Genomic DNA, 24607 nt, shown 5'->3' with positions numbered 1-24607 from the left:
ACCAGCATTAAATTTTTTAGCATTTGAACTACAATATCTCATCTGTTGGATCCCATCACACGGGGCATCATTGGGTCCTGATTTTTATAACTGAGCCTTGGTCGCCGTGACCCCGTCGCTGGTTCACCGCTGTTCCTTCCTTCGCCCAGTTTTGATAGATGCTGACCACTGCAGGCCGGGAACACCCCATAAGAGCTGCAGTTTTGGAGATGTTGTGATCCTTACTTAATTCTTACTTGCTTCCTTAAATATCCCACCCACTAACAGGCGATGATCGCTGCATGTGGGATGATGTTGGTGCAACATTTCACTCAGATTGGCCCACCCCTTAATGAGGAGATATGGTGCAAACAGACATATATAGCAATAGTCTGATTAATTATTTATTTCTACGGAATACATACAGAGTGTATGTGTTGTCAGTATTGTAACTATTGTCTTTCGTCTCCCCAAAATGTGCTTGTGTGATTTATGCCCCGTCCTAGCAGCATATCGGTGCGTTGGATATAACTTCAGCAATCCCTCCCTGCTAATCTTTGCAGCATCTCTTTGGTGATTTCTGTTCCTGACATTCACAAATAACTGCATGGCACTGACCAGCTGCGCTGAGATGAGAGAGAAGTGAGGCTCTGGACCCTCTCTTTCTACTTCTCCTTTTTCATCCAGTACTAAACTACTCTTTGCAGTTTTTATTTGTACAATATAGTGCAACACTATCAGAGCAGTGCCCCTGGGGGAGATTGCCTGAAAAAGCGTGCTTAATCTCAAATTTTTTAATAATATCACACATACTGTCCACCGTTCCACATGCGGCCATGATCAAAGGGCCTTTTTTTTGTGTGTGTGTCACATGCATGCGTGTCGGGATGTTTATTTGCAGCACAGTGCACTTGCGGCTATGCAGTGCGTGAGATGTGAATGTGGAGTCTGCATGTAAAGCTTGTTTGAAGGCAGAGGTGCGTGGGCCTCGGGGGCTGCAGAGGATCTCTCACCCAGCTGTCAAGCAGCCTTTAAAGTGTTCTCTAGTTGCTCTTCAGGGTGCAGCCAGCCACGGCCACATCCTCATGTCAGCCGCTGCTACGTGCCTGTGCCTGCGGGGTGCACCAAAGGCACGCACGGTGACAGTGACAGACACTGAATGATACAGGGCGGGTGAACAGAGGGAATGAGAGAGTTAGGGAGGGAAGGAGGAGCAGAGAGGAAGAAAGAGGATGGCAGCGGAGTGGAGGGAAAAGTCAGAGATCGGCATGAGTCATAATTCACATGTATTATTTCACTGTCAGCTAGAGAATAAAGAAAACATAGGTTGGTTGACATTCAGGTTTGATCATAAAAAAAAACTATCACAGAGCAGCTCAGAGAAAGAAAGGTATGTGTGTGCGTGCACATTTGTGCGTGTGTGAGTGGGGGGGGACATGAAAGACTCAGAGCTGGAGTTGAGATGAGTGAGGGGTGAGGCTGTCAGAGAATGAAAAGGATAATTTAGATCTGTTTCCTCTCTCTTACTTCAGCGCCTAATGAGCCCTAAGCAGTGCCGAGTCCCTTCCAGCACTGCCACCACAGTGAAGATGAAACAGGTAGAGAGTTCGGAGGGGGGGCGCTCCGAGACAGAGGCACAGAGATGAGAAAATGAATAGGAGGTAGAGGGAGAGAGTAGCACAGCAGATGCATTGGGGGGAGAGGGCAGGCAGTCAGACAGAGGGAGGGTGTGTAGAAAGATAAGGATACAGAGAGAGAGGGGAGACTGTTGCAGGCTTCAAAGGCTGCCGGCTAGCGTGGCCATGGAGGAGCCATGAAGTCTATGGTTCTGTGGTGTGCTGGTCTTGCGGAATAGGCTGGCTTTTTCAGGTCACGCTCTCTGTTCTTGGCTTATCTGGTTCAGCCACAGACTGTTTTCCAGGAATGAAGAAAAAAAGCAGACAAGGGTGGCTTGGCCCATTTTCTCCTCCCCCCTGACCAAAAGCATGTCTAGACCCCTGTATCACACGAGCGGGGTGGAGAGAGCAGACTTGCAAATACGGAACTCGTGTAAAGTGAGACTGTGCATGTGCGCTGGCCTGTTGCAAACAGCAGAATGCTTGCTGTGTATTTTGCACCTTGTGGGTGATGTGTGACCCAGCGACTGTGTGTGTGTGTGTGTGTGTGTGTGTTTTTTTGTTTTTTTTTCATTATTGTCCTCTGAGGAGTGGCATTTTCATCTCAGTAATTGGGCTGAACCAAGTGCTCGGCAGGCAGGCTGAGGACACATGCTAAGATGTGACGAGCGCCTGAGAAATTGGAAGTGAAAAACAAACCAGATGATCTGACGCGGGCACATTTAGCGAACGAGCACACGTGCGCGTGCGCATTCATACCTCTGCTGGCTCCCGAACAACTCTGAAGGTCTCTTAAACAAATATCACAAAGTAAACTCTGTGTGTTTGCACGTTGTCTGTTATTAGCTCATCAGTGTGTTTGCAAATATTTGGAGATGTCCTAGTGATGCGGCGTGTTTGTGTTTGCTCAGCCAGTCAATCCTGAGCATTGATTACTATGCAGACCCATTAGTGCTCTAAGAATCTCCCGCTACGGCCAAAACATGTGTGTGTGTTTTAGCCCCGGTGCGAGCATCATCTTACAACTGAGGCCAAATATCCAAACCTGTTTGCTGTCAGAACATCAGTACCACGCTATGCTTACATCTGTTCCTCTGAAAGATACCTAAGAGTCTGTCTGCTCTGAATAATTTTTACCCTCCTCTCCCTCTCATCTGCTCCCTTCTCCTTGCCTTCTGACAGGCCTGCGGCTTGCGGAGCAGCTTGCTCGGCGTGAGGACGAGGCGAAGATCCGCCATCGTCTTGGGCTTTCTCTGTGGGCCAGTGGGAATCTGGAGGAGGCCCAACATCAGGTAAAGCATCTCCTGCTCGCTCCTCTTCTGGTTATGGATCACCTTGACTCAGACCTCTCATTTCCTTCTCTCCTCACCTCCTCTCTCATCTCCCTTCCATCTGGGCTCCTTCAACCTCTGGTAGTTAAGGCTGACCGCCAGTAAGCCCACATCTGTCGGCTTTGAGGTTGGCAAGGATTAGAAATGAGAGGTGGAAGTACTTGTCTTAAACACATGGGGAAATATAAGTTTTCAGCAATGCCTTCGAGGTAAAAAAAAAAAAAAAAAAGAGCCATGAGGAGAGAGAGAACAACAGGAGGAAAGAAAAAAAGGCGAGGTGGCTGTAGAGCTAGAGCATTGCTGCTGGCAGTATGCTATGGAGTCTGTTGAGCTGGTAAATGCTGTCATCTCAGCAGACAGGCGACAGATGAGTGAATATTTTTTTGTATCTGCGTGCATGGTCTCAGGATCCCCCAAGCCTCTGCATCACACACACATTCACTCCTCTTCAGCCCACTGCCCACCTGGCAAGCATGGAATATCCCCTTAACATCTCTCTTTGCAGTCTGTCCACACACCACAGCTCACTAGTTGACTCACTATATATATATATAAAAAAAAGTATATATATACATATATATACTTTTTTCCCCCTTTCTTTGGCTTGTGTATCCACATGCAAGTTTGTGAACAGTCAGTCAACAGCGGTGGCTGTCACGTGTGTCTGTGGGGATGTTTTTTAGCTGCTTTCATTTTTAAAATCTAGTCCAAGACTCTTTTTTTTTTTCTTTCCCTTTTTTTTTTTTGTTATGACACACGAGCACAACTTACATTTATTCGACCCAGATAGCTTTTGTTTTTCCGTCGGCCCTGCATCATACTTTTTCAAAAAAGTATTTTTGTCTGTTTGCAATTATCTGTAACCAGAGCTGAGAATGAAAGACTGAACCGAGGTGATGGCTAGAGCAGGGGCTGAGTGCTTGTGACTCATATTGAGGAATTTGTGTTCAATTAAAGCAAAATATTATTCTAACAAGCCAATGCAACATATTTTCCACTGCATGTTTGCTTTCCAGCTTAATGCTTCACCTTCAAGACCCTAATAGTCCATGCTAACATTGTGTTGTCCTTGTTGCAATTAACTACAATCCAGTCATTTGCATACATACAGTACACCACAGCTATGTTGAATGTTTTTCTGCCGGTCAGCTTGTAGCTCCTGCAGTGACTTGGTGGTTGGAAAGGACGCTGTTGTCCTCAGAGTATAGATGAAATGGTTATTCATGAGCTGGCCTGTCGCTACAGCTGACCTTGGTAAACACTCTGACCCACTTTATACTGCTATTTTAAAGGCTTGTATTTAAATTTATAAAGCGTTCATAGGTGTAGATTAAGAGTACTTGACCTCATGTTCCTCATTTCTCTCTATCTGCGCACCGAATTGTATTTTAGCACCCTAGCTGTGATCCCGGTGCTCGTACTGGCACACAGATTGACGTGTCCTGATTCTAATCAGGTATTTGAACAGTGCTTGCTCTCGCTAAGAAGCATTCATATCTCGGCAAACGTGAATCGATACATTTGTGCCTGCTTAAAAATAAATAAATAAATCAGCGGTCTACAGTCGATTAAGCCTTTACCTCTGATATCATCTTCCACAGGGGGATGAGAGCTCCCCGGGGAGTTTATTTTAGAAAAATCATTCGAGGTATGCGTGCATTCAAGTCTGCTCATGTTTACTGATACAGTGTGACACTGACATTCACTTAACATGTCAGATAAAAGCCATGTTAGTGTGTCAGTAAAACAAGTGAGCGCTATCTGAATAGGTAGCGGCCTGAGAATGCCGCAGATTTTACTGCACCTGTGTCGCGGCAAAAAAGACACTATAGATGTAGTGCCCCCCCACCCCCACCCCCACCCCCACCCCACTTTCATCTGTGCCAGTAGGGGTGAAGACAGAGGAAAGGCGCTGTGAGAAATTAGTTTCACTCTTAAAGGGATATCTGCAGGCCTAACAGATGAAACTAGCACTGCAGCAATCAGCCCACAGCCCCATCAGCAAAATCAGCCTGAGACTAGCAGCTCCTTCTACTAGGACTAATGCAGCAGAACTCACAGATTCTCTACTCTCCCCCCTACACTCCCTCTGACACACTTTCCTCTTTGACCTTGGGATATGCCTGACGAGCTAGATTCTATGCCTATGTACTCACTAGGAATCCACACACACGTTCTCTCTTCCTTCCTCTTGTCAAAGCCACAGGGTTGATAAAATCCATTTAATCCATACCAACAACCCTTTTTCCACTGCAGAGCTCTTTGTCTTGCGTGTACTGTGGTCGAGCAGCAAGAGTGTTTTACCCTCTCTGCTGGCCCCAGACTCCTGGAGAGTCACTCTATAGCAGTCCCAGTTATTCTACAGGGCTGCTATATAGGTGCAGAAATAGGAAATCAATAAAAGGCTCCCATGAATCAGCACTCTTGGCTGGTTCTGCTTGGCCAGTGTGCAACAGTCCTTGCCGCGCCACCTTTTCATTGTCTCGCCTTCTTCTTTCAATCCGGTGTCTGGCCCTGAATTGAAAGATCCAACAACACAGACGGGCCTATTGAATTCACAAAGCATTTATTTTCCTGAGCTGTGTTTGTCTAAGATGCTCAGGGTAATGGTTTAGCTGCTCGCAGCCCTTTCTGGGCAAATGAGAGCTGAGGAGAGGTTTACCTGTGTTTAATGGTTATTCATCAAGCTACATTACAGTACTTTATTCTGCTGTGAGAGAGAACAGAAGAAAGGAGGCTGATCAGTGATAACCTGTGAGGTGGAATGCTACCATCTAGTGGCCATGTTCATTTTCTCTAAGGCCTAATCATGCCCAATTTAGTAAGATGCAGACATATTTATCCAACATGTCTTTCTCATAGAATCCCAACTGCCTTCCTTTTTTTTTAAACACAGTTTATTCATTTAAACTTAATTTCCAGAAAAGGTATTTTGATGCAACGCCTTCATCGTTGACTGTGCCGATGACTATTTCTTGTTCTGTTTTTGTACACTATTCTTGTCTGGTAAATGAGCAATCCAGGAATGTCTGAACGCATTGTTGCCGTTATTTATCCTCAGCTTTACCGAGCATCAGCGCTGTTTGAGACCATCCGCCACGAAGCCCAACACAGCACAGATTACAAGCTTTCTCTGTTTGACCTGCAAACCTCCTGCTACCAGGCTCTCCAAAGGGTCCTTGTCAGCCTCGGTACGTCAACACACTTTACTCGCACTCTCAGTACTGCACGCTGTTATGACTTGTTTTTGCTTTTGCCTCTGTGTGCACCTGAACGATTTTAGACTTCATCCGCTAATCAAAGCTGACCTCTGAACTCCGCAGGCCACCACGACGAGGCCCTGGCAGTGGCAGAGAGGGGTCGTACAAGAGCCTTTGCTGATCTCTTGGTGGAGAGGCAGACGGGCCAGCAGGAGTCGGATCCATACACGCCGGTAACGGTGGAGCACATCTTGGATACCGTGAACAGCCAGAGGGCTTTGGTGCTTTATTTTTCTATGGCTGCTGGTTACCTGTACAGCTGGCTGCTGGCTCCAGGAGCAGGTAGGTTTGGACTCTAGCTGAAAACTTTTTTTTTTTTCATATTTTTATTGAGAGACAAGTGTACATTAGTTTACAATGACAATACAATCTGTTCCCCTCACATATTTTTTAGTTTTTCTTACATGAACAGATACGATAATACACACACACAGGCACACCCACACACACGCTTAAATAAAATTGAAAAAACAAACAAACAAAACAAAACCTAAGAAGAAACCCAAAACAAACACAAACAACAAACCCCAAAACACACACACACAAAAAAAGGGAGGGGGGGTGGAGAGATATGATATTAATCAGCTGATAGAGCGTTTAATGACTTGCAATAGTTTACGAAGGGGCCCCAGATACGATAAAATTCTCTGTATTTGCCCTTCGCCACAAGGCCTATCTTTTGCAATTTAAGAAATAACATCACATCTCTAAACCAAAAAGAAACTGAAGGTGGCTTTGAAGACTTCCAAAGGAGTAAGATGCAACGTCTAGCCAAAAGTGATGTAAAGGCTAATATTTTGAAGTGTGTAGGGTCGGTTAGACCAGTGTTGACTGGAAGCCCATAAACAGCTAGAAAAGGGTCCATGCAGATTTGGGTCCAAAGAGCCTTGGAAAGAATAACTGAATACTGACTCCAGAAGCCATGGAGTCTTGGGCACAGAAAGAACATATGGCCTAGGTCACATGGGGTGGCATGACATCTCTCACACTGATCCATTACTTGTGGGTAAATCTCAGACAGACGAGACTTTGAATAGTAAACCCCGTACAACACCTTGAACTGGATAAGTTGTAACCTGGCACAGGACGTACTATAACGGACATTGGATACTGCTTTCTCCCATTGCTGATCTGAAAAAATTACTCCTAACTCCCACTCCCAAGCCCCCCTAATTTTAGCAACTGAATGGACATTTAAATCCATAAGTTAGCTGAAAACTTTTTAATGAGTTGCTGAAATCCTATCATGTCTGTCTGACTACTGCTCTCCTGAATCTCTTTGTTTTACTTTGTTCTTTTATTCAAAACATTTAAGTGTGTGTACTTCCAATGCTACATTTTGGGGTTTTTTACTTTAATAACCTGAAATGTGGCAAAAGCACAGAAAATGACTATTAAAAAATGGCTTAGAAATTTTGAAGTGGCACGATTTGTACAAAGGCGATCAATAATATGAAATTATTCTGTGTGTACAGAAGCTACTTGGTTTAAAGCAAAAGCAGCCCCACGCTCACGCTTGCTTGTTCAAATTAAAGCAGATAAAAGGCCCAGAGGCTTGAGGCTTGTTTTGCACTGCAGGGGTAGGAAGGCCAGCTTTAACACTGAGCGACAGTGCCACCTGCCACTCCACTGCTAGGATTTGCCCCCCTGCCTCGCTTTTCACCCCCAGAAGGCATCTGCCTGTGAACTATGCTAATTGATTGTGTCACCGGTAACGACACAGCCAAAACACCAGTGGCGTCATCTTCACACGTGTCAACAGCAAAACACTTTGCTGTTACAACAAGTCTTCTCTGCTTTTGTGTCTCATGTTTGCTTTTGTTTTCATCCGTTTTCTTGATATCGCTTTGTCCTGGCACTTCTTTATACACTCCTAAATCTTTCTCTCTTTTGTTTACACTCTGAGTAGTGCTGATGCTAGTGCAGCCCCTGTTGTTTGCCTTGTAAAATTCCAGTTGTACAAAGAAAAAAAGGGGCGAATAAGCTACGGTGCATGTCGCCCGACTACTGTGGCTGCCCTACTGCTGGCTTTGCTTTGACTCTCGTGTGAAGAGAGGAAATGAGAGCCGTGACCCATGTTCCAAGGCACAAGAGCCTGAACATTTGATCAAATCCAGCTCCCAGGCAACCAGATGAACTTGACCTCCAAGCACTAGTCATAAGGAGGGGAGGAACACTACAGGGACCGGAGTACATCTTCAAAGCATCGAATATTGCCCCAGGCTAAGAGGGAGCCACTTGCTCACTAATCGCCTGTCTGTCACTTCCTGGCATTCCCTGGCATCCAGCTGGTACACAAACATGTCCAGCTCTAAAGAGCCTGCAGTCAATAAATGGGGCTCCTAATGTCATGCTGTAATTACTCCACTAGTGTACATTCTGGCCCGAATGTGCATGCACGTGCATATTCACCGGAATTGCTTTACCCGTCTATTTAAACACATTTAATACAAAATGGTGAAACACACTGACACACCCACAAACCAGACACACACAAACAGCCCGTACTCGCCCGATGTGCTCTTCCCCACCTGCTTGAAACTTAGCCGAGCTCTCGCGGCAGGCACCAGATGGCACGGGCAGCCTACTCTTATCTTTTATTGAACAATATTTGTTTTATTCATTTTGCTCCACAGATGCACTGCTGCACGTGCCCTCACTCACAGCTCTCAGTTGAAATAATCCAATATTGCCACCGTCGAGAGCGAGTAATAGGAACATATTAAAAAAAAAAAAAAAAAAGGAAAGAGAGAGAGGGTGGAAAATAGCCGCTTTCATTTGTTTTGTCATTACACTTCATAACCACCTGAAAGCAGGCAGTCATATTTACCCTCCTTTCTCTCTCTCACTCTCTCCACAGGCATCCTGAAGTTTCATGAGGTGTACCTGGGCGAGGGCGTAGCCGAAGGGGGGTCGGAATTCCAAGAAGGAGGTGTCGGCGGAGTGGTCAGTGGCTCCTCGTTGGAGCAGCACATCGCCAGTGCCCGTGAGGCTCTGGGGGTAGAGTCTTATTATAGCAGGTGAGGTGTAACAATGAAATGAAAACTCTATTTAGTTAGCTCATAATCCGTGTCACTTCCTTTTCCCTCTTTAATAACTCACTTTGTTGATTATGGCTTAGCGTACACTCGTCGCACATGTATTTGTTTTCGTTTCCCTTAAAGAGAGCCACATTTTAGGTAGATTAAGTAAATGAATTGCACAAAGCTGATTTACCAAGTCGACATACTGCAAATTGTGCAAATTGCGTTGCATGTAATGCTGGAAAAACAAGCATGTCGTATTTTGCACCCGATGTTGTTGAGATAGTTGCCGCTAGCAGTCTTCATTTATTTGTAATGAGAGGGGGAGAAGTTATCAGAACAAGTGCATAATTGGCATGGGTGGATGGCTCAAAGCTGCGAGTCCAGTGCCAAAACTTTGGCTCTGTCCCGTAGCTCTACATTCAGTCCTCGTCCTGCATGTTGTCCTCAATAATACTAGTATTAAACTAAACTGACTAAACTGAGCTTAATGTAGAGTGTTAGATGGAGAAGGAGAATTCAGGTACTAGATTCATGCAAGGGTGTGTCTTCTTTTATAGACAGCCATGGTAATTTCTGCACTGAGCTGATGGGGTTTGCAGTGTTTCAGGCTTTTAATCGCTGTGTGCTTTCACAGCTTTTACATGCCTTATTGAAATGTCTGTGAAAACAAAGCTATTAACGGAACTGTGTTGACATATTAGATTAATGCATGAATGTTACTATATCTAATGACTTTATTAAATATCTAAAGCCTGACAGCCTGCAGAAAAAAAGTCAAGAGCAATGTGTGCATTTACGCACACGGCACAGTATTATTAACGTTATTAACACACAGACGGCTCGGGAACTGGTGCTAAATAATTTCTTCTGCTCTTTTACGCGTGGGACAGGTGAGTTGTTAAACACATATTTCAGATTTATACGGTGGATGAGTTTGTAATAAATCCTCCACTTCAGTCCTCAGGACTGAAGTGGAGGATCAGTCCTCTGTCACAAGAGTTCAGCCTTATATCAAAACATTTTCATTCTTCTTCTGCCTCTCAGTTATCTGAATTGCCACGCTGTTTTCAGAGAGAAACACGCATAAAACCTGCTTTTTATGTTATTATTGTTAGTTTTTGTTAGTACGTTACTTCCGTCTTCACCCACCCTCGGCTGGTGTATTCGTTTTCCTGGTAGAAGCTTGGCCCTTACTGAAATGAACTGGTGCGATCTTTGTTTTTAAATTAACACACTGTTAGAAGATCACCTGCAAATCTTTCCGCAGCTCTTGTGAGGCCTGTTCAGCACCATCAATTCATCCTGTGCATTTCTGGCTACTTTTACGCACAGTTTTTTAATCTATCAGTAACAGAGTACCGGTCATCACCTCAGTTATAAGGAATAATACTCACGGCCTCAATATAAGCAATCTCAAATGTCAGCAAATTCCTAGAGGGACGTGACGGGAATGTGCAAAGAAGCTTCCCTTTAGTTTTCCATCAAGTCAGTTATGATAGTTTCAGCAAACTCCCTCCAGGAATTTGCTGACATTTGTGACTCCTTATATTGATGCTATTAATATAATATCCTACACTAAAGCGATAAAGTAAGATTGCTGAAACTAATTGATCTGAGGGAATGTTCCAAAAAGTGGTAAAACTACAGGGACAAACATCTTTGCACCCAAAAAATACTCTCCACAACAAAGTGCAGGGATACACGATGTAAAAAAAAAAAATCCCAGCATTTTACCACATATAAAACACTGGGTCATGACCACATGGAAATTAACATGTAATGCACCAGAACAAGCATAAGTAGGTTATAAAGATTCCCCTCAGCAGTCTAAATCAGGCCTTAGCAGAAGAAGGGTTGTTTTATTGTGAGTGTGTGTGTAAAAGAGTGTGATGCTTCCTGTGATGACAGACATCCACTACCTGCTTAAAGGGCTTTGCTCTCCCCCCCAGTGGGAATAAATGAGATGGAATAATGGCTCTTGATATAGCTCGAGGTGTTGAATCCACCTAACAAACAGCCAGTCTGACAACCAAAGGAAAAGAGAAGGTGGTTACTGTAACCTTAAGGAAGAATGGGGAGGAAGGTTCAGAGGAGATGCTAAAATCAGTGAGCCAAAAGTCAAAGAAGAGGCTGGTAGTGAATAGAGATCTAACACACAACAGGGGATGTAGTCATATGTGTAGGTCATGTAAAGTGTTCTGAGATATATCAAAAGTTCAAATCACCCATTCACATCCTTGGAGCTACACTGTACTTGACGTGTGCCATGTTTCTCTAATTGGAGTTTGATCCATAGTGACCAGCTGCTCCACCCAGTGCCAGTCTCTTCCACCCCTAGCAGTCTGGCCCTCCTGCCCCATTACCAGCTCATTTACGTCTCCAATGGGAAGTTGCATACACACCACTGCGCCTGGATGGGCACCATATGGCCCCACTTACCAGCCCATTCAGTCTCCAGAGTGCAGAGAAAGGGAGGCAGCACTCTGAAATGAGTGTCTACAGAATGAATGGGATGGAGAAAAATGGAGAGGAGCATATGTGTGTGAAAGACAGGATAATAAAGAGAGCGGAAGACACAGCTTTTGTGATAGTCGAAATCTGCGTATTAACATGTGGAATCTCTCCATCTTTTTGAAAATCCAGTCTGAATAGGTCTGTTACCATGTTCATTCCCGGAGAGCGAATCTCAGTGTGAGCCACGTACTGTGGCTTTAAGAATTGCAGTGGTAGGTGCAGAAGGCAATCAGAGATCCCATGGTGGTTCCAAGAAGTTCATACAGCTGGTGTGAGATACTCTAAGAGTTGCATGATATCAAAGGAGAGGTTCACGCATGAAGGGCGAGATGAGAGAGTGGTGGCGAGCTAGTGATTGGGGGGGATGACACCCCCACGACTGGATCAGCATTACTGGCATTATATTGAAAGGATTACAATCAGGCTGTTGGATCCAGGCTGAAAAAAAGAGGCCAAATGCGTGAGGGTTGAACGGTGTGTGTTTTTTGGCAGGTCAGAAGTGTCTGTGTGTGTGTGTGTGTGTGTGTGTGTTTCTGTGAGTACTTGATTTATCCACAGCGAAACAATATAAGAGTGTATTGTCTGCTGTGCTCACATGCTTTTTTTCTCTTGGCAACATTTCTGTGGCCTTGGATGCCTCTCACTCCATCTCTTTCTCTCTTTCAGAGGGTGCTCGAGCAGTGAGACTGAGAGTGAGGCGGGAGATTTGTTGGATCAACAATTTGAGGAGCTCAACAACAAGCTTAACTCCGTCACTGATCCAACGGGCTTCCTGCGCATGGTGTCCAGAAACAACCTGTTCAACAGGTAGAGGGGTTTTGATGCACATCACCTCAATGTTCCTTGGCTGTTAATGAGTGGCAGTGTTAACCACCAAATGCTACTTAGACCCACTTTTGCACAAAGAAGAAGATTAAAAGTCTCTGCTCGAGTAAGGAGATTCGTGGGTATTGTGGCTCATCTGTGAAAGGACTCTTTTCTCCATTGTTTAGCCAGCGCAGAGGCAGCATGTGAATCCTCCTTATTAAATAGACTGAGTAAAGCCAAAGCTGCTAAAGCCCTTATCAACTGTCTACTCTGATGGAAGCCCTGTGTGTGCGTGAATGTGGTCACATGTGCGTGTGACTGTTTGCCAGGCGCAGACATGGAGATGAATGTGGTTTTAAAATGTTTGCCATGTCTGTGTTTGTTATGCAGATTTATGAGATTTTAGTGGGAGCGCCACTGGCTTGTTCACAGTGTTATTTATTGACACTATGCAGAGTATTCATTTACATTGGGCTGATTGGTAAGGTATACCGACAATGTGCGTGCATGTGTGTGCATACTTGTGTGTCTGGGTCATATTTCCCTGTCCTCGTCCACAGTTGAGCTGTTCTTTGATGAGAGGGTAATTCCAGCTTTAATTGAGTCTTGGTGCTCATTAAGCCCCTTTAATGGGCTGCCGGTAATAATCCCCTCATTCTTTTGGGCCTTTAAAAAAAAAAATCTGAATTATAAAGCTCATCATGCTTAGGAGCCTGTCGTCTGTCACAATACCAAAAGCAAGAGAAAATTGAGAAAACCTCTTTGTCCTCCATACATCTTGAGGTTTGGTGTCAGATAATCTGTGTGTTATTCAAGAGCTCTTTTTGAATTCACTTTCTCCTGCTATTTTTCCTTACATGTTTAGGCTATTACCATTTAATGGAATGAATTTATACGAATACTTCAGGATTTTGATATTTATGTATTACAAAGAGAAAGGATACGTTTATTTCAAAAAGAAACCTTAATTGAATGACATTTAAATTAAAATAGGTACAGGGCACTGAGATCTCGTCTTCAGTACGGAGCTTGGAAGGATTACTGTGGGAAAGTGATAATGAAAGTCTCTTTGTGTCTTCGTTGTGTAACTTGATAAGATTGTTTAATGATCTTGCAGTTCTCTGGAAAATTCTGCCAAAAGGATGGTGCAAGGTTTGTTTTATCAGCAGTACAAAGACAGCCAATATAATAAGCTTAGAGGTACAGTAGTTATTTTTTAGGTTATTAAATAGAAAAAAAGAATATTGTATTCATAGTTATACATGAATTCGTGTGTAATTACATGCTCTAACAAAATCATGCGTTCTCGTAAACTTAGAATTAATCGTTAAAGATACACAAACTGGAGCAAGTGCCAGGTTGTTGAAGCCTCCGTGTTGCCCTGTCACGTTGTCATGTCATGGCCATTTCACCAGCCTCATACGCAGCACACCTTATACGTAACTTTGAATTTAAAGATCACCAATAGCTCTTTCCAACTATATTCAACCATTTAACATTTGTACATGTATATTCTCATCATCTCTTTCTCATAGTGTCTTTCTCCTCCTCCTTTTTGCCTCATCCTCTTCCTCCTTATCTCAAGCTTCATCTCCTGAACAGAAGCCAGGGCTTCACACAAAAATTTGAATAAACGTGTGTATTTATTCATGCAGTTAAATATTGTCACCGGGTAATTAGATGCCAATGTTAGGCTTGAATGTCCTAAAAATAAACCTTTAAAAATATCGTCTCACACATTTCCTGAGTTCATTTGCAAGGTGTCCGAGCCCAGCAATGTTGGATCCGCTTCAAATGAAGTTCCCCTAACGCTGGCTAACAGCAGCTAACAGTGGCAAAAGATCAGCTCTTAAGTTCAGGATATCATCAACAATTCGTCTCAGTATCACTGACATGAGACAGGAGTGAGACCCAGCCTTCATTCACAAAGTCTGACAGCCACTTCCAGAATACATAGACATGCATATTGATAGCTGAGGTAAACAGCAGATTGACAGCCTACACTCACAGATGAACGACATCCAGAGTTCTTTATCCTACATTGGCCACCGTAGCCAGGGTTACACAACTGAATTTGGATGGATAACAAAACAGAGCTCAGTTGCCTGCAAGCTGCAATCCACTGACATCTAGTGGAGAGATTTCACACACTGCACCTTTAAATGTATACTAGAGGATGATTTATTTATCTCTGATTACCACGCAGATGACACTTAAAGACCCGTCTTTTACTTACAGCCACTGAATGCAATCTTCACGTTCGGCCTCTCTACAGCTCCCAGTCTTTTCTTTTCACTGTCTCCCTTTACACTTGACACTCACCTTCTTTTGGCTTATCCCTTGTCTCCTCACTCATTCTTCTTGTCAGGCTAACAAACGATTGTTTTGCTTTCCCATGGAGCCTTATGCCAAGGCCTGGGAGAGAGACAGAGTGTCGGGAGGCTGGAGGAAAGCCAGTGGCCTGGGGCTACCAGAAGGGCAGGATAGATGTCTGTTGGCTGGGTCCGGAAGAAATTCTGGCTGGTGGAACAGATGGAGGAGTAGTGACAAGTGTGACTTGGCCCTGCTTGGAAAAAGGAAAAGGCTTCTAGCCCCTCAGCCACCATTAGCACAGTTCTCAGTATGCTGACTTTCTCTATGTGAGCTGAGGGCTGTCATTCCCTTCACACAGCAAACAGGCATCCAAAACGCATTGTGCTGTTATCTTGAGTTGGTTTGTTGATAAAGATTGAAGACAACAAAACGAACAGATGATGGGATGTTCTGAATTTAAAATGTTGAAGAAAATGCATGAATGGTGCTCTCCTTCTGTGGTGATTCTGCCAGTCTGGCCCCTATTTAGGCCAATAAGTGCTAGATAAGCAGTGCAATACTGCCATCTAGTGGAGCTTTACATATTGACATGGTAAACTGAGTGAATTGAAACAGCTTTTGTATTATACTTGCCTTCCCAAGGGGTAACAACAAATTATTATATCCTACCCTCATCTACCTCCTCTTGGATTAAATTTGTTCTACATTTGAGCAGATATATGAACGTGATGATCCTCTGTGACACATTATCTATTAAATTAAAAATGGACTTTGTCATCCACTTTCGCAACACACAGGCAAAACTGCTTTTTGGAATTAACAAGAAGGCCAGAAAGGCCCAACGAAATAGTGTTATTTGAACAGTTTAAAGTTGGTTTAGTCTCAGCAAGGACTCCTAACTCAAAAATCATGAAGAATCTTAAGTGTCTGAAACTTTCTTGAGGTTTTCAGGATTAAAACGAAAACTACAGTACTTTGTTTTGTGTCTCTGCAGGAGTTGCCAGAGTATGACAAGCCTGTTCAGCAACACAATGTCTCCTGCCAAAGATGGCAACTCTTCCCTGCCCCGTCGCTCCAGCAACCTTGGAAAACCTCCACTGCGGGCACTTTATGATTTGCTCATCGCACCTATGGAGGGGGTAAGTACTACTTCGGCGGGGTATTGTCTGTCTGTTGAGGCAGTTGTGTGACAGAGAGAAGAAAACACAATAGGGTGCTTTCGAGAGGAACAGAAAAGCAGAAGAAAATGAATTTCCTTTATATGATTAAGTGTTTTCATATCCTTGCCTCACAGGGCTTGATGCACTCCAGTGGGCCTGTTGGCAGACACAGGCAACTAGTGATGGTGCTTGAGGGAGAACTGTACCTCATCCCGTTTGCTCTGCTAAAAGGAAGCTCTTCTAATGAATACTTATATGAGCGTTTCAGCCTCATTGCTGTGCCCTCCATTCATGGCCTTGGAACCAGTGCAAAGGTACAGCTTCTTATTTAAACTTTGTCACATTTTTACAATCTGTAATGCTATAACAAACTATTCACCATCCGTCCTAAGCTTTGCTGTGCTACAAGGTAAAATTTGTTGATGTCCTCTAAGGCTCATTCTCGGCGTCCTGGACCAGCCCCATGCGGCGGCGTCTCGATGGCAGCAGTGGTGGGTAACCCGAGACTTCCCTCACCTGTGATGGATCGCTGGCTGTGGGGACCTATGCCGTCTGCAGAGGAGGAAGCACTAATGGTGGCTGAGCTGCTGGGATGCCAACCCCTTGCTGGCTCTTCTGCCACAAAGGAGAGGGTCATGAGTGCTCTAACACAGGCTGAATGCGCCCACTTCGCCACCCACATTTCTTGGAAATTAGCTGCTCTGGTGCTCACCCCAAACCCTGAGGCTGTGCCTGGGGGAGCAAGCGCCAATGTGGGAGTGGGAACAGTGGGAAGAGGTGCAGGGGGAAGAACAGGCAGCAGTGGCCGAGGCAGAAAGGGCTCCACTGGAAGTGGCTACACCATCCCAGAGTCTCTCCACATGCAGGATGACAGCAGTGATGTGGAGAGCATCTGTGACAGCCCGCCCCTTCAGGAGTTCCTGCTTACAGCTGCAGATATTTTGGATCTGAGGTTGCCCGTCAAGCTGGTTGTGCTGGGGTAGGTAGACTGGCAAAGGGATACAACTAAATAGTGATTTTTTTTTATGTCGATTTAAAGTAATTAAAAAACCATGAGATTAACCATACTGAAGATCTGAATTCAAAATTGATTGACTGACATGAAATTCATTAAATACTCAAATGTACTTAAAATGTACATCATGATTTATTTGATAAGCACAGGGTAGAATACCAAATTTCAAGCTTGACATTTTAGTTTTACAGTTTTCACATTTGAGCCTTTTTTCGTGGCTACAGGTCATACCAAGAGTCCAGCAGCAAGGTCACAGCAGATGGTGTTGTGGGACTGACTAGAGCTTTCCTGGCTGCTGGGGCTCAGTGTGTACTTGTGTCCTTGTGGCCTGTCCCAGTTGCTGCCTCCAAGGTTTTTGTCCATGCCTTCTACTCCGCCCTTCTCAACGGGACCAAAGCTAGTGCGGCACTGGCAGATGCCATGAAGACTGTCCAGAGCAGCAAGCAGTACTCGCACCCTTCCAACTGGGCAGGTCAGGGATGAAATTCCTTTATGCATTATTTCAACATTAGTAATAAACAAAGTAATTAAAAGAAGATCCCTGTGAAACTGAGCTCTTCTTACTTTATTTCTTTTTTTCCAGGATACATGCTGATTGGCAATGATGTGAAGCTTAACAGCCCATCTTCCCTAATTGGCCAAGCTTTAGCTGAGATTCTACAGTATCCAGATCGGGCTCGCGATGCTCTGAGAGTTTTACTTCACTTGGTGAGACACGCACCGTTACTTACTTTACAAGATGTCACAGTCAGCACTGCTCAAAAACACTGATGATGCATTGCTGTGCTCACTGCAGGTGGAAAAGTCTCTTCAGAGGATACAGAATGGCCAGCGTAATTCCATGTATACATCCCAGCAGAGTGTGGAGAACAAAGTAGGGGGTGTCCCTGGTTGGCAGGCTCTGCTGACAGCTGTGGGCTTCCGTCTTGACTCTGCAGGCACCGGTATCCCCGCTGCTGTCTTCTTTCCCACTGCTGACCCAGGAGACAGGCTTCAGCAGTGCAGCACCACCTTACAGTCACTGCTGGGTATGTAGACAATGTAGCTATTTAAAACAAACCAAGTTATTTACAATGTGCCCAAGGTTATGGATTTATAAGTACTAGCAAATCCCTGTGCTATGACAACTTATTTGGCTTATAATGTTGGGAAATTGAACATTTCTCATTGAATAAAGTTAAAGGTTTAAATACTGTTGGTATTTGATATTGTTTGTCTTTGCTATAGTGCTACCATCATTATGATGCTAAGCTTCTGTTACACAGCAGCACTGATTCCTACCTGAGCATTAATAAAAATAACATTTTTCTTTAAATGACAACAACAACCAAAACATTGCCATAAAATTTTGATGTCAAATAATCCAATTAAATGAGAAAACACAATTTATTTACCAAAAAATGCACACGAAGATTGCTCTAAATCCTGGGAGCATTTAGTGTTATGCTTGTCACTAAACATAGCTTATTATAGCCCCAACAGGAGTTGCAAGGTTGTTGTCGTGCTGCAGGATGAGTTTGAGACCAGGACACCTTCCTGGCATTACTCTGTGATAGAATCTCAGAACATTTTAACACAATTTATGTTTGTGCCATTTCATTGATCTATGTATCGCCCCATGTTTAGCACTTTTTTTTACCACTACCATTTAAACCAACGTGCCTTGTTAATGAATGATGAAGAATGTCCTTTGATCCAATCCCTTAGGTCTGCCACCGCCAGCTCTCCAAGCTTTGTGCAAACTCATTACAGCTTCAGAGGCAGGAGAGCAGCTCATCAACCGGGTAGGTCCCTGCAGCTCTGAACAAATGCTGTTGAGCTTTGCACCCAGTACCCACTGGTCTTTGGTTCAAATGACAAATACCATTCCTGTTGCTTAGAGTTAAAAAGCATTGTAGCAGTCCCCTTTCACTTTCTTTGGAACTTTGCCACACCTTTGTATTATAAGTGCGTTGCTAGAAGAAGCATATCAGTGATTTTATCACTTTGTAATTTGGTAATGTCAGGACTGGATACGCTCTAATGAACTGGCAACTCAAGCTGGAGCTTAATCTGCATTGAAATGCTGCACTGAATTCTAACTAGTTGCCCAAAGTCTTAACTACAGTCTGAGTTCTGTTCTCTTCCTCCCCGAGCTTACGACACCAGACAATTAATCTGGGACTGACGTAGTTTATCCCTGTTTACGTGTAACATGTGGCTGTCACATGCTTACAGCCATCAAGTTAGTTTGTGATTGGCAATTTTCATAGCCTCAAAATGTAAGCGTGTGTGTGTCAGTGGACAGACTGTGGAAACACTTGATCTAATCTATATATGCTGCAAGCATTAAACTTTAATCTGTTAAACCACTAATGTTACTTGTTGCTGTATCCTCTTGTTGCCATAAATCCTTGTACTTTACTCTTTTTCTTTTTTTTTCCTTTTTTTTTTTTTTTTGCGAATGGCCTGTGTGCATGCCATTAAACGCCTGTTTTCTCTCCCCTGCTCCTAACGTGTGGTCTGAAGGCTGTTAAAAATATGGTGGCGATGGTAAGTGTGCATTCACTACCAGCACTCCATCCCATGCTATCTTGTTAAATCACTCTTTACTGTCTGTTCTGCTAAACTCTCTTTGTATTGGCGAAAATGCATGTTGTTTTTCCTCTCCACATGCAACGTTTACTGTCTTGTGTTGTTCATAGTTTTTCCTTTGCTAGTTTTCAGTTAAAGCTAAGGGATTTGGGGGTATTTAAGATTTAGAACTTGGGTTTGGTTCAGGTCAAAGGAATGTTTCAGGGTGGAAGCGGGGGTAAATCTGTGATGTAAAAAACCCTTTCTCAATCGTGTCGGGTGAAACGAGAAGAAGGGGTTTCTGCACAGTTGCGTCAAGTTGACAAAGATGTCTCTGTTCAAAGCAAAGTAATCCCCAAACAAAACACGTAAGTGTGCTCTCGGGCCGCGTGTTAAACCCTACAAAGCCCGAACCCTTTCAGCTCAGCTTACCTACAGTTATTTTATTGCCAAGATCGCTCGTGCACTGGGCTCAGACATATTTTTTTAGGACACAGGCTTATACAAGATACAAGAATATGTTTTAATTGGATGACTTAAAGAGAAGAAAATAAAATCATTATTAAAAGGAAGAAGCTGTATAATTTTTTTTGCTTGGGTTATTTAAGTTACTGATGCAACGCTTTGATCACCCAGTTCACTTTTAAGCCGTTAATTACATCTCCACTACTTTATTGTAATGTTGTCCCCTGTCTCTTTCAGCTCCACCAGGTGCTAGTCCAACTACAGACAGGAGAGAAAGAACAGGATTTCTCCCTGCTGCCCATTCAGGTGTCCATTAGTGTGCAGCTATGGAGACTGCCAGGATGCCATGAATTTCTGGCTGCTCTTGGTTAGTCATCTATTATGTAAAAAAAAAAAAAAGTCCCTATCCTATTGTCTACCATATGTCTATTTAAGTTACAGCTGTTGTCCTGTTTTGCATGTGCAGGGTTTGACTTATGTGAGGTAGGCCAAGAAGAAGTAGTACTGAAGACAGGCAAGCTAGCCAACCGCCGCACCTTGCACTTTGCTCTCCAGTCTCTGCTGGCACTCTTTGGTAAGTAAATGTATTTATTTGCTTATGCACTTTCATTCTTTACTGATTGTTGTTGAGCTCCTAACGTGATTCCCTGTACACTGGAATCTGAACTGTGCATTGGTACTTTTTAACAGCCTGTTTTTATCCTGTGTTTATCTCATGTCACATTTTTCATCATCTCTTTTCTTTTCTGTTCAGACTCAACAGAACTGCCCAAGCGCTTGAGCCTGGACAGCTCATCCTCCCTTGAGTCCCTAGCTTCAGCCCAGTCTGTGTCGAACCCCCTGCCCATGGGATACTCAAGCCTTCCCTTCTCTCCTCCTTGCCTGGACAATCAAGCATCTGATGCCATTTCTGTTTATAGCCTTAGCTCTGTAGCCTCCTCTATGAGCTTTGCTTCCAAGTCAGACTGTGATTTCCTTGCTCATCGGCAGCGCGGTGGGGTCACGGCACACTACTCGGTCCACAAACACCCTCATGTTCCTCGCAGCCGCTCGTCTCCTCATGGGGCAGCTGCTGCAGTGGCGGGAGCCCGCGGAGATGAGGAGGAATATGAGGGCTTTTCCATTATCAGCAGTGAGCCCCTGGGAAGTCATTGCGACTCTCTGCCTTTGCCACCGGGCCACAGCCAGCGCCACCACCGGGGAGGCAGGGGTGTCGTCGGTGGCTCCAGCACAGGAACGGGGAGAGGGTACACTGTATCTGTATCATCGAGGGGCAGTGTCAGCACCCCAACATCTCCCGTCAAAACAAACCTGGTGCCCAGCCCAAACTCACCGTTTCAGAAAGTCGGTAAGGTGAGCAGCTCAGATACAGGAGAATCTGACCAGTCCAGTACTGAGACGGACAGCACTGTCAAGTCTCAGGAAGAAAAAACTGTCCCTCTAGATCCTCAGGAACTGGCCCAGAAGATTCTGGAAGAGACTCACAGCCATTTACGTGCTGTGGGTAGTCTTCAGAGGGCTGGTGCAGAGGCCGGGACAGCTGGAGGAACCTCAGCACGGAGTAGCGCATTCCGCTCTTCTGAAACTAGTGCGTTCAGCCGTCCTAACAGCGGCGCTAGTGGTCGAGCTCAGTCTTCCCCAAGACCCAAACCTCCCTCCCGATCTTCTTCACTGCAGAAGATAAGCTCTGGCTACAATAGCCCTGCGGTCTCTGAGTCTTCCCAAAAGGAGGGCAGCCATCCTTCACCCACTTCAGACGCTCACGCACAGTTCAAATTAAAGTACCCGAGCTCCCCGTACAGTGGCCACATCTCTCGTTCCCCGAGCAACGTGTCTCCCAGTTCTGGTCACCAGTCCCCTGCTGGTAGTGCTCCATCTCCTGCTCTTTCCTACTCCTCTACAGGCTCTGCCTGCTCTACATCAGCTGACACGGCGGATTTGGATCGACTAAGAAGAGGGGTCATTGATGAAAAAGTACAAGCTATCCACAATCTGAAGACCTTTTGGGCTAATGCTGCAGCCCAACAACAGCAACATCTAGGTCCCGTCAAAGCTGTCCACAGCACACCCGGTCCTCTCGCCTCTGCCAGCAGAGATGTACTAAGTCTTCTGAACCTCTCCCCACGTCACTGCTCCCCTAACGACACCCAAGACAGCCTGGAGCTGCGGGAGCTGGGGCTGCAGTCACTGGATAGGGGTAGCAAGAACTCTTCCAATGGACATCACTGCTCCAACCCCAGAAAAGTGGCCCCATCACCTACTATTTCCACTAGCAGTAGCCCTGGTGCTCGTTCTATCCGACTACCTGCTGGCAATGGATACAAGTTCCTGTCACCTGGAAGATTTTTCCCTTCCTCTAAATGCTGAGACATTTAAAATGGTCCAATACTTTTACCTAACATTTACTATCCTGGGTGCTGGAGGGGTAGGGCACTTTTTGGGGACCGCCATTGGTCCATCAAGGTTGACTGACAGCGAGAAGGATTTCTTTGGTTGTGAGTTTGATTCTGCAGAGGCACATGAGTGCTTTAGAGAGTGTCTAGTCTTTGTGCCCATAACACTGTAAATGGCAATGAAAAAAACTCAACGACCTGATACTGTGTTTGTGTGTAACTGTGTGTCAGGTAGATGTAAATGCCATTCGGTATTTTTCCCCAAAAAAACGTTGCTGTTCGTGTGGGCCAAGATGCAACACCTATGACTGATTTCTTCCATTTTATTTTTGTTTTTAAATTTAATGGTTATTGTTATTGTTTGTTATTGTTATTAATATAATAATTATTATTATGTTTTGTAAATTAATTCCAGTGTTTCACAATCAGTATTAAGCGTTTTTATATGATTAAAAAGTGAACAAACCTGTACCATGTAAAGATGGATAGAGTGGAGAAAAAGATTTAATATTTTTTATTGAAATCAAAAGGGCATTTTGCCTGATTTCTTTGTGAATTGAGTGTCTGCTCTGAAGCATGGATTCTCTTGCTATTCAGTGTTAAGTACCATGTATGACTTTTTAGCCCATGATTTTTTTAGATTAAACATGAAAGTTTCATGACAACCATCTGTCATTTATCAGTAAACTGTTTCAATAAAGCATCATGTTTGCTTTCTTGTATTCTTGACATTATTCTTTTGTGTGGCTTCATACATCTATAGAGACCTTATTCCAGTTCAAGTTGGGACGGCTGTCCCAAAAAGAGAAATGATTAGCATATCATTCAAATCTTATATTTACTTGAATATAGTACAAATATAACATTGCTGAAGCTGAAAGTAATATGAACAATATAATGAGTAAATTATTTGCCCTCTTTTTGTCACGTCAGATCCTCTGGAGTAGAGAGAGCAGACGCAAATGCAGACTAAGGAGACGGAACTGGACTTAACGAAAAGCAAACAGTTTATTTTTGGCTGTACGAAAAAATTAAAAAGAAAGATGGACGGGGACTAAACTGGAGGAAGGTATATACTAAACACTATATACCTGGAATGTGAAAACCTGAAACATGGAAACCGAGATCAGAAACATGAGCTTAGATGAACAGACGATATGACGAGGGACAAAAGGAAACTCGCACAATAAATACACAAAAGGATGATCAGGGAAGTAGAGGCAGCTGGGCAACACAGGAGGAACAAATCAGACTGAACAAAGTGAACAGAATGGATACAGGACAAGAGACTATCAAAATAGGACGGGAAACAACAGACGCAAGCTTGACACAGTGACTGGGGAGACACGAGTAAACATGGCGACAAAGACTGACTAAACACAGAAGAAGATTAGACACTGAGAGAGAACTAAGATTGCTAAGAACTGAAGGCTAACAGAAACAAACTTAAAACATGATGAAAGAATAACCATGAACCTAAGAATCACAATGAATATTCAAAAGCAAATAGCATAATGTCCAGAACTAGAAAACATGGGTCACAGACAGTGCCCTGACACTTTTTGCCTTCTACGGGGTTTTTTTTTTGTATGTTTGTCAAACTTCTATGGGGTTTTTTTGGTTTGTGTTTATGTTTTTGGAAAGCTAGTCCAGTTTAACTAGTCACATCCAGGTCTGATTATTAACAGGGCCTGATAGGTATAGTAGCTTTTAAATGAAATTATCATTTAAATACTACATTTTATATTTACTTCTCTGTTAAATATTACAATTTGTTTGATGACCTGAAACAAATATGGTGCAACAAATATGGAAAAATATGTATGGACTGATGCACAAGACATGGGTAACTTGCACACCTAATCCTACACAGTATATATAGGTTTTGGGATAACATAAGCTACTATCCAGTCATCTTTTTCAGGCAATACCTTGCTTATTTCAGTAACCTGCTGGCAAGCAACATGGTTTGTGCATTAGAGCAGCAGCAAACTGAGCCAGTTGTGGGCCCCGCTGAAAACATTTGGCATATTAATGAAAAAAAGATGACAAAGGAGACACTGAACTGTTGAGCAGGTGAAATCTGCCATACCATGTTCAAAAATGTAAAAAACATGAATTTCTTTTTATTTAAAACAACAAAAGAAAATTACATTTCGGTTTCAGTGTTTGTGT

General features: G+C 43.8%; 1 protein-coding gene across 4 annotated transcripts in view; it reads left to right on the top strand.

Annotated features, from left to right (window-relative positions):
- The window catches only part of LOC146507054 (tetratricopeptide repeat protein 28-like), a 189000-nt gene extending 164886 nt beyond the window's left edge, over positions 1–24114 (top strand). For 2 of the 4 annotated variants that reach the window (XM_085179392.1, XM_085179394.1), the window contains exons 10-25: positions 2778–2887; positions 5988–6117; positions 6250–6468; positions 9047–9206; positions 12393–12533; positions 15841–15985; positions 16141–16320; positions 16441–16985; positions 17246–17493; positions 17605–17729; positions 17818–18049; positions 18729–18805; positions 19530–19553; positions 20277–20406; positions 20506–20613; positions 20794–24114. In XM_085179392.1, coding sequence (XP_085035518.1) covers positions 2778–2887; positions 5988–6117; positions 6250–6468; positions 9047–9206; positions 12393–12533; positions 15841–15985; positions 16141–16320; positions 16441–16985; positions 17246–17493; positions 17605–17729; positions 17818–18049; positions 18729–18805; positions 19530–19553; positions 20277–20406; positions 20506–20613; positions 20794–22406 — 4187 coding nt within the window. In that variant the 3' untranslated portion in view covers positions 22407–24114. The remainder of the gene's footprint in view (positions 1–2777; positions 2888–5987; positions 6118–6249; positions 6469–9046; positions 9207–12392; positions 12534–15840; positions 15986–16140; positions 16321–16440; positions 16986–17245; positions 17494–17604; positions 17730–17817; positions 18050–18728; positions 18806–19529; positions 19554–20276; positions 20407–20505; positions 20614–20793) is intronic. The other 2 variants (XM_085179396.1, XM_085179393.1) reach the window with 2 other exon arrangements.
- Positions 24115–24607: the final 493 nt, after the last annotated feature.

This window comes from Neolamprologus multifasciatus, chromosome 12, assembly GCF_963576455.1.
Source record: "Neolamprologus multifasciatus chromosome 12, fNeoMul1.2, whole genome shotgun sequence".
NCBI classification, from domain to species: Eukaryota; Metazoa; Chordata; class Actinopteri; order Cichliformes; family Cichlidae; genus Neolamprologus; species Neolamprologus multifasciatus.
The sequence above is the reverse complement of the archived record's forward strand: the minus strand, read 5'-3'. Positions and strand labels throughout refer to the sequence as shown.